The 14040-nt window shown below is 32.6% G+C and overlaps 2 protein-coding genes across 2 annotated transcripts; both read left to right on the forward strand.

Moving 5' to 3' along the window:
* LOC143581585 (uncharacterized) lies at positions 1 to 4256 on the forward strand. Its single transcript, XM_077064344.1, has 11 exons — positions 1 to 57; positions 170 to 237; positions 1697 to 1778; positions 2837 to 2920; positions 3009 to 3048; positions 3153 to 3198; positions 3288 to 3346; positions 3429 to 3496; positions 3587 to 3676; positions 3778 to 3830; positions 4031 to 4256. The coding sequence occupies exons 1-11, from the start codon at positions 2 to 4 to the stop codon at positions 4111 to 4113; spliced, it is 729 nt and encodes a 242-aa protein (XP_076920459.1). The 5' UTR covers position 1; the 3' UTR covers positions 4114 to 4256.
* Positions 4257 to 8004: 3748 nt separating this feature from the next.
* On the forward strand, positions 8005 to 13533 carry LOC143581586 (polygalacturonase QRT2-like). The gene is made up of 9 exons (XM_077064345.1): positions 8005 to 8537; positions 8665 to 8796; positions 9081 to 9248; positions 11502 to 11522; positions 11709 to 11916; positions 12104 to 12185; positions 12278 to 12386; positions 13089 to 13205; positions 13294 to 13533. The coding sequence occupies exons 1-9, from the start codon at positions 8349 to 8351 to the stop codon at positions 13510 to 13512; spliced, it is 1245 nt and encodes a 414-aa protein (XP_076920460.1). The 5' UTR covers positions 8005 to 8348; the 3' UTR covers positions 13513 to 13533.
* The last annotated feature ends 507 nt before the right edge of the window (positions 13534 to 14040 follow it).

The raw sequence follows: 14040 nt of genomic DNA on the forward strand, positions 1-14040 counted from the left end.
AATGGCGTCTTTCGGATCCATCAGGTCTGCAATATTCGACCGAGAAGAAAAGAAACAGTACGATTGATTATTATTCTATTCACACCAATTCAATTCAATTCAATTGATCTATCATATTCCTATTTCTTCCGCCTGATTTAATTTAATAATAATAATAATAATGTTGCAGGCAGTATCAAGCTGACATATTAGGGCTCAACGCATACGACCGCCACAAAAAGTTCCTCAAAGAGTACGGTTAGTTACTTACTCATTTCCTCCTTCAATTGTTTAATATTTATTTATTTAAAGCTGTGCATCAAGGAATTAGGCAAATAGTGAGCTGTTTATTTGCCAAAACTTGATGTTCTATAATAATAATAATAAATGGACGATGAACAATTCCCTCCCATTAAGTCAAGGTAGGGGGCTACAATCATTCATACATTTTTAATTATATTATTATTAATATATCAGTTGTGGTTACTGGTTTTGCATTTATGCTAATTAGAGGTTAGTCATCAGTTTTGATCATTTAGGATAACTATTGCAACTGAATCCACTTTAAAATTTTGGATTATTATTTGTTTAGTTTGTCTTTTGTTTTTAAACTGTTTTTAGGATGCATTCTCGATATGTTATGCCCAACTGCAGATGTACGTAGTCTGCATTTCTTATCTACTGAGAGCATTTACATTGGATCCTCTATCTCTATCTATACAATTTAACTAAAAAACACATTTTTCTCTAAATTTTGTTTATTTTTCAAAACCCTTTCACATCCAACACCTGTTTTATTAATTTTTCTCTTTTTTATACACTAACCACGAAATAGTGCTTTAGTTTTCATGAGTATATAGCTCCAATGTGAAAGCTCTTAGCGTATTTAACTAATCTGAGAATTTACATATTTCCATTGATATGAAAGGGTTTAACTTTTCTTCGTTTTAAGTGTTTTAACGACTGCTTGGATGCTTGGTTTTAAATTGGGCGCATGATGCGCTGATGTGTTGTTGTGCCAAGAGCGCATTGCTACACCTGATGCATTGCGATTACATGATGCAAAGATATTTTGTCAATTTCGCATGATGTGGTCAATCACATGATGAGCGCAAACTGTTCTATTTAATTTTTTTTTTAATTTTGAATCGCATCGCTTTTTAAAATCCAATAAGTGATGCTTCAAAGAATCAAAATCGACTTCAATTGACTCCAGTAGTTTCATCAATAGCGACTTGTGGTGATGTCTTAGTTTAAATTTCTTGGTTTATGGGTTTTAACCGGGCCATGAACATGTAAATCAAACGTCGATTTGTTGTTGTAAGATATGAAATTTTTGGGTGACTCGGAAATGGGGGATAGGATTGTAAGATTGGTCTACCGTTTCGTTGTTTTTTGAAATTAAAAACTCATATTGGTCTTTCAAAGTTTAATGAGTAGGCAATTTTTTCTTGAAAAGTTTAGAATACATATTAGGTGTGAGGTTAAAAACTGGAAATCAATTAGTTTTTGGCTTAGATATCATGGGAATGCTTTTGTTTTAATAAAACTTTGAAAGGGTTGGATGGCATATATTTTTGTACTTTTTTTAATATAGAGCGCATCGCATACGTGATGCGTTCACATCATGCATAGGATTTTTGGACCAAACCAGGCTTGGATGTTTATATTAGATTTACAACATGTTTTCATTGTGTCGAATCCTATTGCTTTGCAGTTGGTTTTTATGGCGGAGAGAAGCAAAAACAAGAACAGTTGCCCATCAAAACTGATCAAGACACCCTTAGAGATGGTTATCGGTATGCTCGTCTGATCTCTCTAGGATTTCAAAATTGATTTCCCTATTATTGTGGTCATGTTATCTTTGGTTGTCTGTTTCTTTTTAGTTTTCTGTAAAAAATAGCTGACCATTCAACAAGAAGGAATATATCCATGTTTAAGAGATTTTGTTTGGAACCAGTATTTTGTTAGCGAGATTTCCCTTTAGAATATTCTGTTTGGGAACACAATTGGAATGCAATTGTTGTATTTATTTGGACTAAAGACTTACAGTCACGACTCTTGGATTATTATTGATCGCAGCATGAATCGAAACTTCATATGAGATTCTTTATTCATCACAACTTGTTTCTTAATCTAATTAGAACTCCTACTAAATAGGAATATTAAACTACTAAGTAATAATAAACAAATAAAGGTTAATTAATAAACCAAAACTAATCTGTCTTCTTTTTTCGATTTTTTCATGACTCATGCAGTCATGCACTGCCCCATTTTTATTCATTTTTTTTTACATTTGAACCAATTTATGAATGATTACTTATACTCAAGTTTTCCTCTTAAAGCTTCATAGTGCCAGTATGTCTTAAATTTTAATGACACAAATTTTTGAAACATTTAATACGTCATGAATTAGTGTCATCAAGTTTAGTTTGCGCTAGACTGAATAGGATGTTCTTTAGTTTGGCACTTGTTTTGCACATTGTTCTATTGCTGTTATAACTTCTATTTGTTTGATTCTCTATTTTAGTTTATATACATACATATTTTTCTGTTGATGTAATTTGTTTAAAAGCTTAATAGCTATACCAGCTAGATTTAGTCATGCATGGCTTTGGGATTTCAAAAATTAACTTGTTTTTCGTACCTTGTTGATACTATGTTTTCAAGTTTAAGCAACATCTCAGAAGCTATGTGAAAGATTTTTCACCTATTTACAACTTCTACTCTTGTGTTTTGCATATGGAATTTGAATGTATCTGATCTGTCTTTTGACCTGGGTAACTAACTGAAATGCCCGTTGTTGGTAACTTAATATCATATGAAAAACTCAATATGTTATTCTGTTTGTTCAAAGGTTCATACGCTCAGAGGAAGATGATATGGATCATTCATGGGAACAAAGACTGGTGAAGCGTTACTATGATAAACTTTTCAAAGAGTATCCTTTGCGAATCGCTGTATTATATTTCATAATTTTAAGGTTGAAGCTGTTTTGAATATTGGGCGTTTTCTTTAACCTTTTAAAGATACTGCATTGCTGACATGTCACATTACAAGACAGGCAAGGTATGCTTCTGAGTAGCCATTAAATTAACATTGTTCACATTGAAGTTTCAGTCAATACACATGAACTCTTGAATGCTATAACAGTAACCGTTGCGTATTTTTAGGTTGGATTGAGGTGGAGAACCGAGAAAGAAGTAATATCCGGAAAAGGTACTTTAAAACTGACTATTTACTTGCTTGTTATTTCTCTAATATGTTAGTATGAAACACAATTTTAACTTTTTGGTCGTGCTTGTCAGGGCAGTTTGTATGTGGTAACAAGCATTGCGATGAAAAAGAAGGGTTAGCAAGCTACGAGGCAAGTGTCTAAAACAGTTATATTTGAAATAAAGTTGACTTTAGTCAAACTTCAGCAATAACGAGTGTTGCACTTTTTGCAGGTGAATTTTGCTTATTTTGAAGCAGGAGAGAACAAGCAGGCTTTGGTGAAATTAGTAACTTGTGAAAGGTTAATTTTTCTACATTATACACAAATGATGATGTGGCGTTTTAAAACGTGAGCTCTGAATATTTTGTTTATTCATTATTTTCATTTTAGATGTGCAAAGAAACTTCTTTACAAAAAATTAAAGGAAAAGGAAAATAAAGAGAAAAGACTAGAAAAAGAAGAGAACCGAAAGAAGAAAAGGTATGCGATGGTTTGCAATTATTATTTTCTATTATTTTCCTATTAATCGTTATTTTTATCATATGATTATTCACATTACAGTTTTATCATAAAATTTTCAGAGAAAGGGAGGAAACTGACGATGATACAAGGAAGGATCACGAGAGGCCTAAAGGTTAGTGATGCATATAGAAGTATAGAACTATGGGACGTAAGACGTTCAATTCATGATCATTCGTTTATAAGAAAAGTCAATGTTTTTGGTCAAACCCAACTCGTTACGAGCCATTTGACCTATCTAACTTGTGCCCATTTTGTAGCCAGTTTTTTTGTTTTTTACGACATGGACTAACGTTTTGATTGTGTATTTTGTAGGAAAAAGGGCGTCTAAGGCTGATGATGATGATGATGATGATGTGGATAATTTTGATAGGTATCTCCAAGGAATGTTTCTTTAAATATTTGCTTTGTTACTTAGAGATGCTGTTGCTATAAGTAAGTAAATAATCTGGGTTTCTTAGTGTTTGAATTGAACGAGATTTATGTTGTGCAATCAAATGGATTCTTGTAACTTTTGAAACTTCGATTATAGAAGCAATTGATAAAGACAAGACAAGAAACTATAATTGTTTCAAGGGCGTTACCAGCCACACACGTGTGTGTATGAAATTATGAATGAAAATGTAATGCGTTATGTTCTGAAAAACCTTTGTACATACACAACTTATTAGGGGGTGAACAAATCGGTTTGGTTTTTACCTAAAACCGAAACCGGTAACTGATTTTCGCTTTTTAAAAACTCCATAATCAATAACCGAAAGTGTTAGGTTACCTTGGTTCAGGGGCGGAGCTGTTAAGGGATTAGGGATAACCCATGATAGCTCTCAACCTTGTTAACGAAGTGCAAAATTAGTACATAATTATTTTTTTTTCAATTTTCCTGGAGCAAATATTAGGATACCCTCAGGTCCGAAAACATTTTTGAGATATCTCTGAAATTTTTTTCTAGATCCGTCATTATTGTGGTTAGTATGTTTGCTTTTGGTTTGGTTAATAACCAAGTCTGACTAGTATTGGGCAAAGAAAAGAGAGATTGAGATGGTTTGGGTTTTTAAAGAGACAATTATGGATACCCGTTAGAGAGTAGTGAAAACCCTCAATATAGTGGGAGACGGGCAGAGACAGACCCAAATGACATGATGCAGAATTAGTGAATTAGACAAGATTTGCTAAAGTTGCGCCTCTCAAACGACATGATGCAGGTCCCAGATTAGAAGTTTGTTGGGGGGGGGGGGGGCGTAGGATTAAGGTTAAATATTTTTATTGGCTAGTACTTTTGATTATGCTACTGGGATTTATTTTGGCAACAAAAGTGAAAGTTATGATTATCATTGGTTAAAGTGTAAATATAAATTATTAAAATTCAGTTTTCATATAATACAAATGTTTCCAACATTTTGTAAAATTCGTGTCAATATTGACTTCTTTCAATGGTGATCAAGATGTTGTATGTTATGCTGAACTAAGGCCAAGTGAAGCAAAACATTGACAATAATTGAACGGGTTAACTTTTTATTTTTTATTTTGTAATTATGGCAAATTCGTGCTCCAAACTGTAAAGAAGCGCTTAAAGTTATCAAAATCTTTTTTCGTGAAGTAAATCAGAAAATCAAGTTGTTCTTAAACAACATCCGACGTAACAATTAATATTATCCGTTCCCTTTATGGATGGTAAAATTGATAAATTCATCAATATAAAGGTAACACCCTATCTATATTCAGGCTGAGTGGTCAGAACCTATCATTGTATGTGAAGTCTTTTGCCTGAAATTGGTTTATAACCGAAATTCTCTCAACTATACATATATGATACTGAGAATGAAATTTCCAGTATGAACGTTTTTGGGTATTTTTTAACACGTGTATATGTTTTTTATATTTTTTATTAAGTTCAATCTTTTTAAGAAAAAATACTTTATGATAATAAAAAAATCAATTTATGTACAATAAATCACACCTGTGCAGCATCATCTTCTAATTTGTACACATAATATAAATAAAAAGACAGATGTAATATATTTTTTCCACATACAATGTAAACTTATTGCTTAGCTTTATTCATACTTTTATTATTTTAGATCATTCCGATATTACATAAGTTTTAAAAATTATAATATATAGTATATATAATGAAAAGACAACATAGAAAGGAAGGAACTAAAACTAGTTAGAGAATTGATATGACTTCAATGAAATTACAACTTGATAAAAAATTTCAAATTATTTAATTAAGTCAAGTATATGAACATACAAAGTCAAAATTCTTATTGCTTCTTAATAAGAAGTTGTAATTTGTGAAGTGATCTTATGCCTACCTTTAGTCAACGTCAAAGTCAAAATTCAACCAACAGCGGCAAATGGAGTCTAACCCAACTCCTGGGCCGTTATTGGGTTTCTAACGGCCAAACTAACACCGTTGACCCCTTATTTTCAAATAACACGATCTATGTTGTTTTTTTTGTGTACATTTACATTGTATGTCTAGATATTTAATTATTAATCAAAAGTTAGGACTAACTATTGATCAAATCCTATGTTAAAACAAAAAATTTGTTATAATTGTCATTATGGGCCCATTCATTTGAATAATTATTACGTTTAATAAGTGATTAACTCTAAATATGAAATTAGGGAGTACTATATATGGCCTAGGGGTATATCTTAGCGTCCAGGGTGTTAAGGCTGGTTTGACAAGGTTTAACGAGTGAAACACTATTCCTTTCATGGGTTAAGAAGACGTTGAAGACAATATGAGTTAAAGTGTTAATGGGATCTAATATCTTCGATCTACACACACAAATAATAATTTAGTAATTATTTGTAAATTAAATTGAGGGGTTTAAACCATTTTTTAGAGTGAGGAGTGAAAAGCGGGTAAGTGAGTGATGTGAGTGGAGTGAAGGGGCGTGAATGTATACCACATGACCCACTTTTATGTAAAAAAAAGCTGTCGAACCTAACCGATTGAGCTAACTTGATCATTTCATTTGGTTATGAGTAATTTTTTAAGCCAACCATTTATTTGAAATTTAAAAGAACTAATGTTAATTACGATTCCGTGTAAAAGAGCCAAACCAAACCAAATTGTTTTAGTTGGTGTGCCGGTCCTGCCAAGTTAGCCAATCAACCGATTTAACTTTGTTCCTCTAAAGAAACCTAGTTACGTGACTAGAAATTTCGTTTAAACCAGTCATATTCCTGATTGTGAACATCATACCATATATTACACGTGACAATTAATCATATGAAACATTTTAAATAAATTAATCACTTTATTTGGGATATATACTTTTGTTAAGTAAATGTCTTGTCTTTTCAAAAGTGAACTGGATTTATATTCTTGCAAATGTAAAGTTAAGAGACAAAAACTATTGTTAAAAAAAATATATGTATTGAATCGAATTGTATTTATTATATCTTTTAATGACGTAATCAAACTTAACTAGCATACTAAATAATTTATTATTGACTTTAGAACTATTTGATTTGCATTCAAAGTGGTTATTAATAAAATGAATATTATAATAAATGCATATTTCTAGGATAAATTACAAACAAGTGAAATAAATATCAACAAATTTTATTATTTGTTATAATAGAACTTTTTTTTTTAATTTCTGAATTATTAAAAGATTAGGTATGTTACAATTAAATAGTTTCTATACATAATCAACTAGCAATTCCATCCACATCGAGTTTGACCAAAAGTGTCGTATACTGCATAATTTGTTAGTTTAAGTATTTAAGCACTATTATTACTGTCTCTCTAGTATTACATTTATCACATTTTTCTAATTCAAATAATTATGACATGTTGAAGTTATGCAAAATAAATAATAATAATAATAATAATAATAATAATAATAATATACTTGAAGTGATCAATTTGAAACATTAAAAAAAATATAATACTGCCGTTGTTAAGTGTCTTTTATAGTTTTACGTGACAGCGCAACATATTATTATTATTATTATTATTATTATTATTATTATTTTATTTTTTTATGTTTTGACATTTGAAACATAGTGAGTTTCGTCAACCGAAATTGTCGTTTGCTTTTAATATTCATCTTAAGATACTAAAGTTAACACTAATTAAGAAAATCTCAAAATTGTAACTAGCTTATTTATGTTTGTTAAAAGTAACATTTATTGTATGTGAATCTTTAAAAACCATTAAACTTGAGAGAATAAAAAGTGATAAATACACTATTGATATTTTCCTTTTCCACAATCATTCGCTCATCTCAACAAAACGTTTTCACCTCTTTTATGGATAAAGGGGTAAAACATACTTATTAAAGATTAAAAATATCACCTTTATTGGTATACAAATAAAATATTATATTAAAATACCTAAAGAGTTAGAAACATAAAATTAAACACAATTGCATAACGTAACATTGTCCCTCAAGCTATTGCTAGCCTTTAACCACCTTACATTTTAACTCCATACCCTCATCATGATCCACATTTTCTTAACTAATAAAGCCATCATTATTTCTTGTTTCACTTTCTCTCTCTCCCTCTATATATATATACATGTATGTATATATATGTCCATAACAACATAGAATTTCAACTCCACAACTCTTTCTTTCTATCTCTCTAAGTGGGTCCTTTAAGCCAAGAAATGTATCTACATAAGTACTTGGTTATACTACTAGTAACAATATTGGGGTCAACCTTCTTATGTTCTTCTTACAAAATTCACCAACCTATCAATCCAACAAGAAACCTATTGGCACAAGGCCGGTCCAAGCTGCGTGTGGTCAATGTTGATCACTATGGAGCCATGGCTAATGGCAAAGATGATTCTGCGGTATGTTCGATATAAAATCCTTAGCAACAAAACATATGATGAAACATGTGTTGTCCCTTGCTTTTATGATATTATATGGCATGTTCTCATAATTAAATTAAAATTGTTTTTTAATTTTAATTTATAGGCATTTATGGAAGCATGGAGGAGTGCTTGTAGTTCTTTTGAAGGCACTGAGTTTGTGGTTCCTATGAACAAAGTGTATCATCTTAAGCCTATCACATTTTCTGGTCCTTGTAAGCCTAATTTGAAAGTCAAGGTAATTGCATGTATATTATGTATATATGTATGTAAGCATCCACATGCTATATGCATTTAAACTTGAGTTATATAAAAACTGATAAAATAAATGAACACACGGTTGTGATCAAAGAATATTATTATGAATAATACAACTGACCAGAACTGTGATGTAACAAATCCTTGTCAGATTTTATCTTGGAGCTAAACAATATCTGTTAGTGACCTAAGTTGTGAAACTACAAATTCATGCCATTTTGATGATACTAGTTCTTTTTTTCTTTTATTGGTTTGATAAACAAGATTTATGGGACAATCAAAGCTTCTTCGCATCGATCTGACTACGATGAAGACCGAAGACATTGGATCGTGTTTGAAGATCTTGAAGACTTTACTGTTGAAGGAGGAGGAACCATTAATGGAAATGGAAGAATTTGGTGGATTAAATCTTGCAAAATTGATGAAACTCAAGTGAGTAACGGTTAAGTTTCCACTTTTCATTATGTATGACAAAATTTCCAACAAACCACCAGTAACAATATTTTTTTAAACGACCAATGATAAAGTCCCGACTATCTAAGGTAGGGGTAACTAGCGAAATAATCGACTACCACAGTAATAGAATTACGTTATAAACCAAAAATTTGAAATACGATATCTTGAATACATGTACACATCAAAATTCAAAAACCAAAATTTGATAGGAAAATACATGTGATGGATTAAAATTTGTTTTTTTTTTTGTAATTAATAATCATTGCAACTATTAATAATATTGATTACTTTTCAAGTTTATGGCTTTTATATATTCCTTGGCAATATTCACTTATTTAATTTTAGTAACTGAAAAGAACGGCATAATCCTTTATTTATTATGTAAAATATTTAATTTTAGTAACTGAAAAGAATGGCATAAATGCATAATCCTTTATTTATTATGTAAAAATATTTAATTTAGTAACTGAAAAGAATGGCAAAAAAATTTATTTATTAAGGGGAAAGTTAAAGTACAAATTATATTGGCGTGCTAACTGTGAGAATAAGCTGCTGTTTGTTTTTGAAGACAAAAATTGTCTGCAATCTGATTTCATCTGATTTAATGTCTGCAACTGAAGATGTGGTCTGAAGGTTTGCAATCTGAAAATATAATATTGTTTGTTTTATAAACTGGATATCGTCTGCATAAGCTGAAAAGTAGTTACCTATCATATATATTACAATAGATAAAAGTCATTTAACGTTTGTAGACTTCTAAAAATAATTGGTAGTTGTGTACGAACTATGGAAGTGGGTGGTGGTAGACAATTGTGGTAGGCGGTGAACGGTGGGTGGTGGTGATGGACGGTTGTGGTGGTGGGTGGTGGACCGTGATGGTGGCCGACAATGGGTGGTGGTGGTGATGAACGGTGGTGGACTATGGTGGCGGTGGATGGTTGTGGCGGGTGGTGGTGGTGGCGACGAACGGTGGGTGGTGGTGGATGGTTGTGGCGGTGGCGGGTGGTAGTGGATGGTGGTGGCAGGATGGTGGTGGTAGTGGACGGTGGGTGGTGGTGGTGGTGGATAGCGGTGGTTGTGGCCGACGGGGGTGGTGGTGGTGGTGGGTGGTGGACTGTGATGGTGGCCGACAATGGGTGGTGGTGGTGGTGAACGGTGGTGGTGGGTGGTGGACTATGGTGGCGGTGGATGGTTGTGGCGGGTGGTGGCGGCGGATGGTGGTGGCGACGGACGGTGGGTGGTGGTGGATGGTTGTGGCGGTGGCGGGTGGTGGTGGATGGTGGTGGCAGGATGGTGGTGGTAGTGGACAGTGGGTGGTGGTGGTGGTGGATAGTGGTGGTAGTTGACGGTGGTTGTGGACAACGGGGGTGGTGGTGGTGGTGGACGGTGGTAGTGGTGGGTGGTTAACGGTGGTGGTGGTGAGTGGTTGACGGTGGTGGTGGTGGACGGTGGGTGGTGGTGGCGGCGAACGGTGGTGGTGGCGGCGACGGACGGTGGGTGGTGGTGGTGGTAGTGGACGACGGTGGTGGTGAGTGGTTGACGGTGGTGGTGGCGGACAGTGGGTGGTGGCGGCGGTGGCCGGTGGTGGTGGGTGGTGGTGGCGGATGGTGGGTGGTGGTGGTGTTGGACATTGGGTGTTGGTACTTGGTATGATGTTAAGAAGTGTGAAGATGTTGAAAAAAGCTTATTTTTTAAGACCATAAAAGTAGTTTTCAGATCTTTTTTTTTTTTTTTTTTATAAACAAACAGTTTTCAAGAGCTTATGTCTGCGCGCCCGCAGACATAGGCTCCTTGAAGAACTTATAAACAAAAACAAACACAACTTAAGTAATGTAATTATATACATAAGTGTAATTACTCTGTTTTGTATATATAATTACACAACTTGATTCTCATAATTAGTACATTAATTTAATTTGTATTTAATCCGAACCTTACATAATTATAATACTAGACATTTTAGACAAGTATAAACTATCTGTAATTTTCAAATTATAATAGAAGTCTTGTTGATCAAAACTACAGTGATTAGTTTATGTTAATTGAAACAAAAGAAAAATAAACAATCAAGAGATTAAGTTTTCCAATAAAGAAAAAAAAACATGCATATTTCTATATAGTGTTGTAAAGTATTAGAACTTTCACAAAAATGATTTTTATTTTATTTCAATTTGGTTGTACTATTTCTCCAATATATAAATCTAACTACTTTTATATATTTGTTTGCAGCCCTGCATAGGTGCACCAACGGTACGTTTTTAACCCTTCAACCACTATGCTTAACATAAAAATGAGTATTATATTTTTAACACGAGAATATTAGATGTTTTAACACAGTAAAGGTTATTTAACTGGTGTCTGATCTTAAAAGAAAAATATGCTACGTACTTAGGATAAAATAAATATTCTGGAATTAAATATTGCATATATTTGCAGGCAGTAAGTTTCAAGAATTGCAGGAATTTGAGAGTAAATAATATAAGGATTAAGAATCCCCAGCAAATGCACTTAACTTTCCAGGATTCAGAAAACGTGATTGCTTCAAATCTTAGGATCATCGCACCGGCTAATAGCCCCAACACTGATGGGATACATATAACTGCTTCTGAAAATGTTCAGGTCTTCAACTCTATAGTGAGAACAGGTAGCTCATTAATGATATATACGCAATTTAAGAGTTATTTTTGGTTAGCATGTCACGTTCATTTCATAACCAATATTATGTTGAGAACTAAAAAAACCACATAACCACGCATATAAAATGTTATATGTTTATTTACAAACGAAGGAAGGAGGTAATAAATGATTTATGTGGATGACGTCATTTGCAGGTGATGATTGTATTTCAATCGTAGATGGATCACGAAACATCGTAGTTAGGAAACTTACATGTGGTCCAGGTCATGGAATCAGGTCCAATATTTTCTTCAACGTGTTTTATGTCATAATATTTTTATGTTATTTATTTTTAAATCAACTAATTATATATTTGGAAATATTTTTAGTATTGGAAGTTTGGGAAAGAACAATTCAGAGGACAGAGTGTCAAATATATTAGTTGATCAAGCAATAATTTCGAATACCACAAACGGAGTCAGAATTAAAAGTTGGCAGGTAATCCACCTTTCCTCCTAATGCCTTTTAGACTTTATATGAAAGTCAACAAATTTTTATGTTTATTCTAAATTGTTTAAAAAACAATACATCTTATATACTTAAATACTTTCTAAACATCATTAGTCAAACATTAATTCAATTCTTAATCATGAGTTGGAGTTATAACCTAGACGGGTTTGGATCAACTCCACGTTGAAATTGAAATTCGTTTAGCTAAATGAATCAAGTTTGGGTTAATTTGTAGGGTATACAGATTGACACATTTATTTTCATAATTTTTTAATGTGTTTTATGTTGATGGTTGGAAACTATAACCTAGTTTAAAGTCAAGAGAAAACGAGTATTAAGTTATAGAGTTTAAACACAATTCTTTTATAGACCTTTAATTTTTAGTTGTATAGTTGTAAATTTACGGTAGTGAAATACAAAAGGATTTCCAAAAAATGTTGATAAACAGCCATGTATGTATGAGCTTGCGGATAAATAAGTTGTGTTAATTCGTATTAATCACTAGTCTGTCATTATTTACGAGTTCTTGGTGTGTTCATCTTCCTAAATTGACAATATGTTCATGTAAAGATTTCTCTGTAAGTGCAAACCGTTTAATACCCTTCAACTAAACACCATTAAGAATATAGTTGCAACAAAATTCAATCAAGAATTAATAAAGTAATTAACAAATTATCATTATTAATGCAGGGAGGCTCTGGATATGCCAAAAATATTAGATTTCAAAACATCATAATGCATAATGTGACTAATCCAATTATAGTAGATCAAAACTATTGTGATCGCGAAGAAGATTGCCCAGAACAGGTTACAACTCCGAACCATTACACAATATTCTTTATCTTATCATTCATTTGATTCACGTATTCATTAGTTTATGTTGTTTTGTTGTCAGTATTCCGCGGTACAAATGCAAAATGTGGTTTATAGGAACATAAGAGGAACAAGTAATTCGGAAGTAGCCATAAACTTTAATTGCAGCAGGACATTCCCATGCCAAGCGGTTCTGTTGGAGAATATTGTTCTAAATCGTCAAGGGAATGAGGGAGACATGAAAGCGTCATGTTCGAATGTCATGTTAGCAACAAGAGGACAAGTTTTTCCGCATTGCTAATGATTGAAAGTTTAGAACATACAAAAACGAGAAAGATTTGTAAAAATTTTAGGACATGGTTTGGATTGTGTTTGAAAACAACTTATTAACTTATTGGTTTTCTTTCAAAACCAATAAGTTAAAAAAGTGTTTAACAATCATAAAAGTCCTTTTTATTTTAGTTTTATGACAGGTTAAAAAGTTGTTCTCAAAAAACTAATACATCAATAAATTGTTTTCAATATCAACCCCAAATATGTCCTTAGTATACATTTATGTTTGTGATAAATGCATTGATCCAGTTACTATTAGTAATATTGTGTTAGTCATACTACAAATACTTTTAGCGACTTTCCTAAGTCTCACGTACACACTAAACAAGGGAATATAAACAATGGCTAAATTCGTTGGTAATGGTTGTTACTCACACAAAACTGTCGGTACACGATCATCAGAAATATGACCATGGGTAATGTCATTTGCGACAAATCACTAAGGACTTTCAAGAGGGGTCAATGGAGCACAACTTTACACAAGGATGGTTGAAAA

Source organism: Bidens hawaiensis, unplaced genomic scaffold, assembly GCF_021521415.1.
Source record: "Bidens hawaiensis isolate Kalapana, Puna unplaced genomic scaffold, B.hawaiensis_p1.1 tig00031104_1, whole genome shotgun sequence".
NCBI classification, from domain to species: domain Eukaryota; kingdom Viridiplantae; phylum Streptophyta; class Magnoliopsida; order Asterales; family Asteraceae; genus Bidens; species Bidens hawaiensis.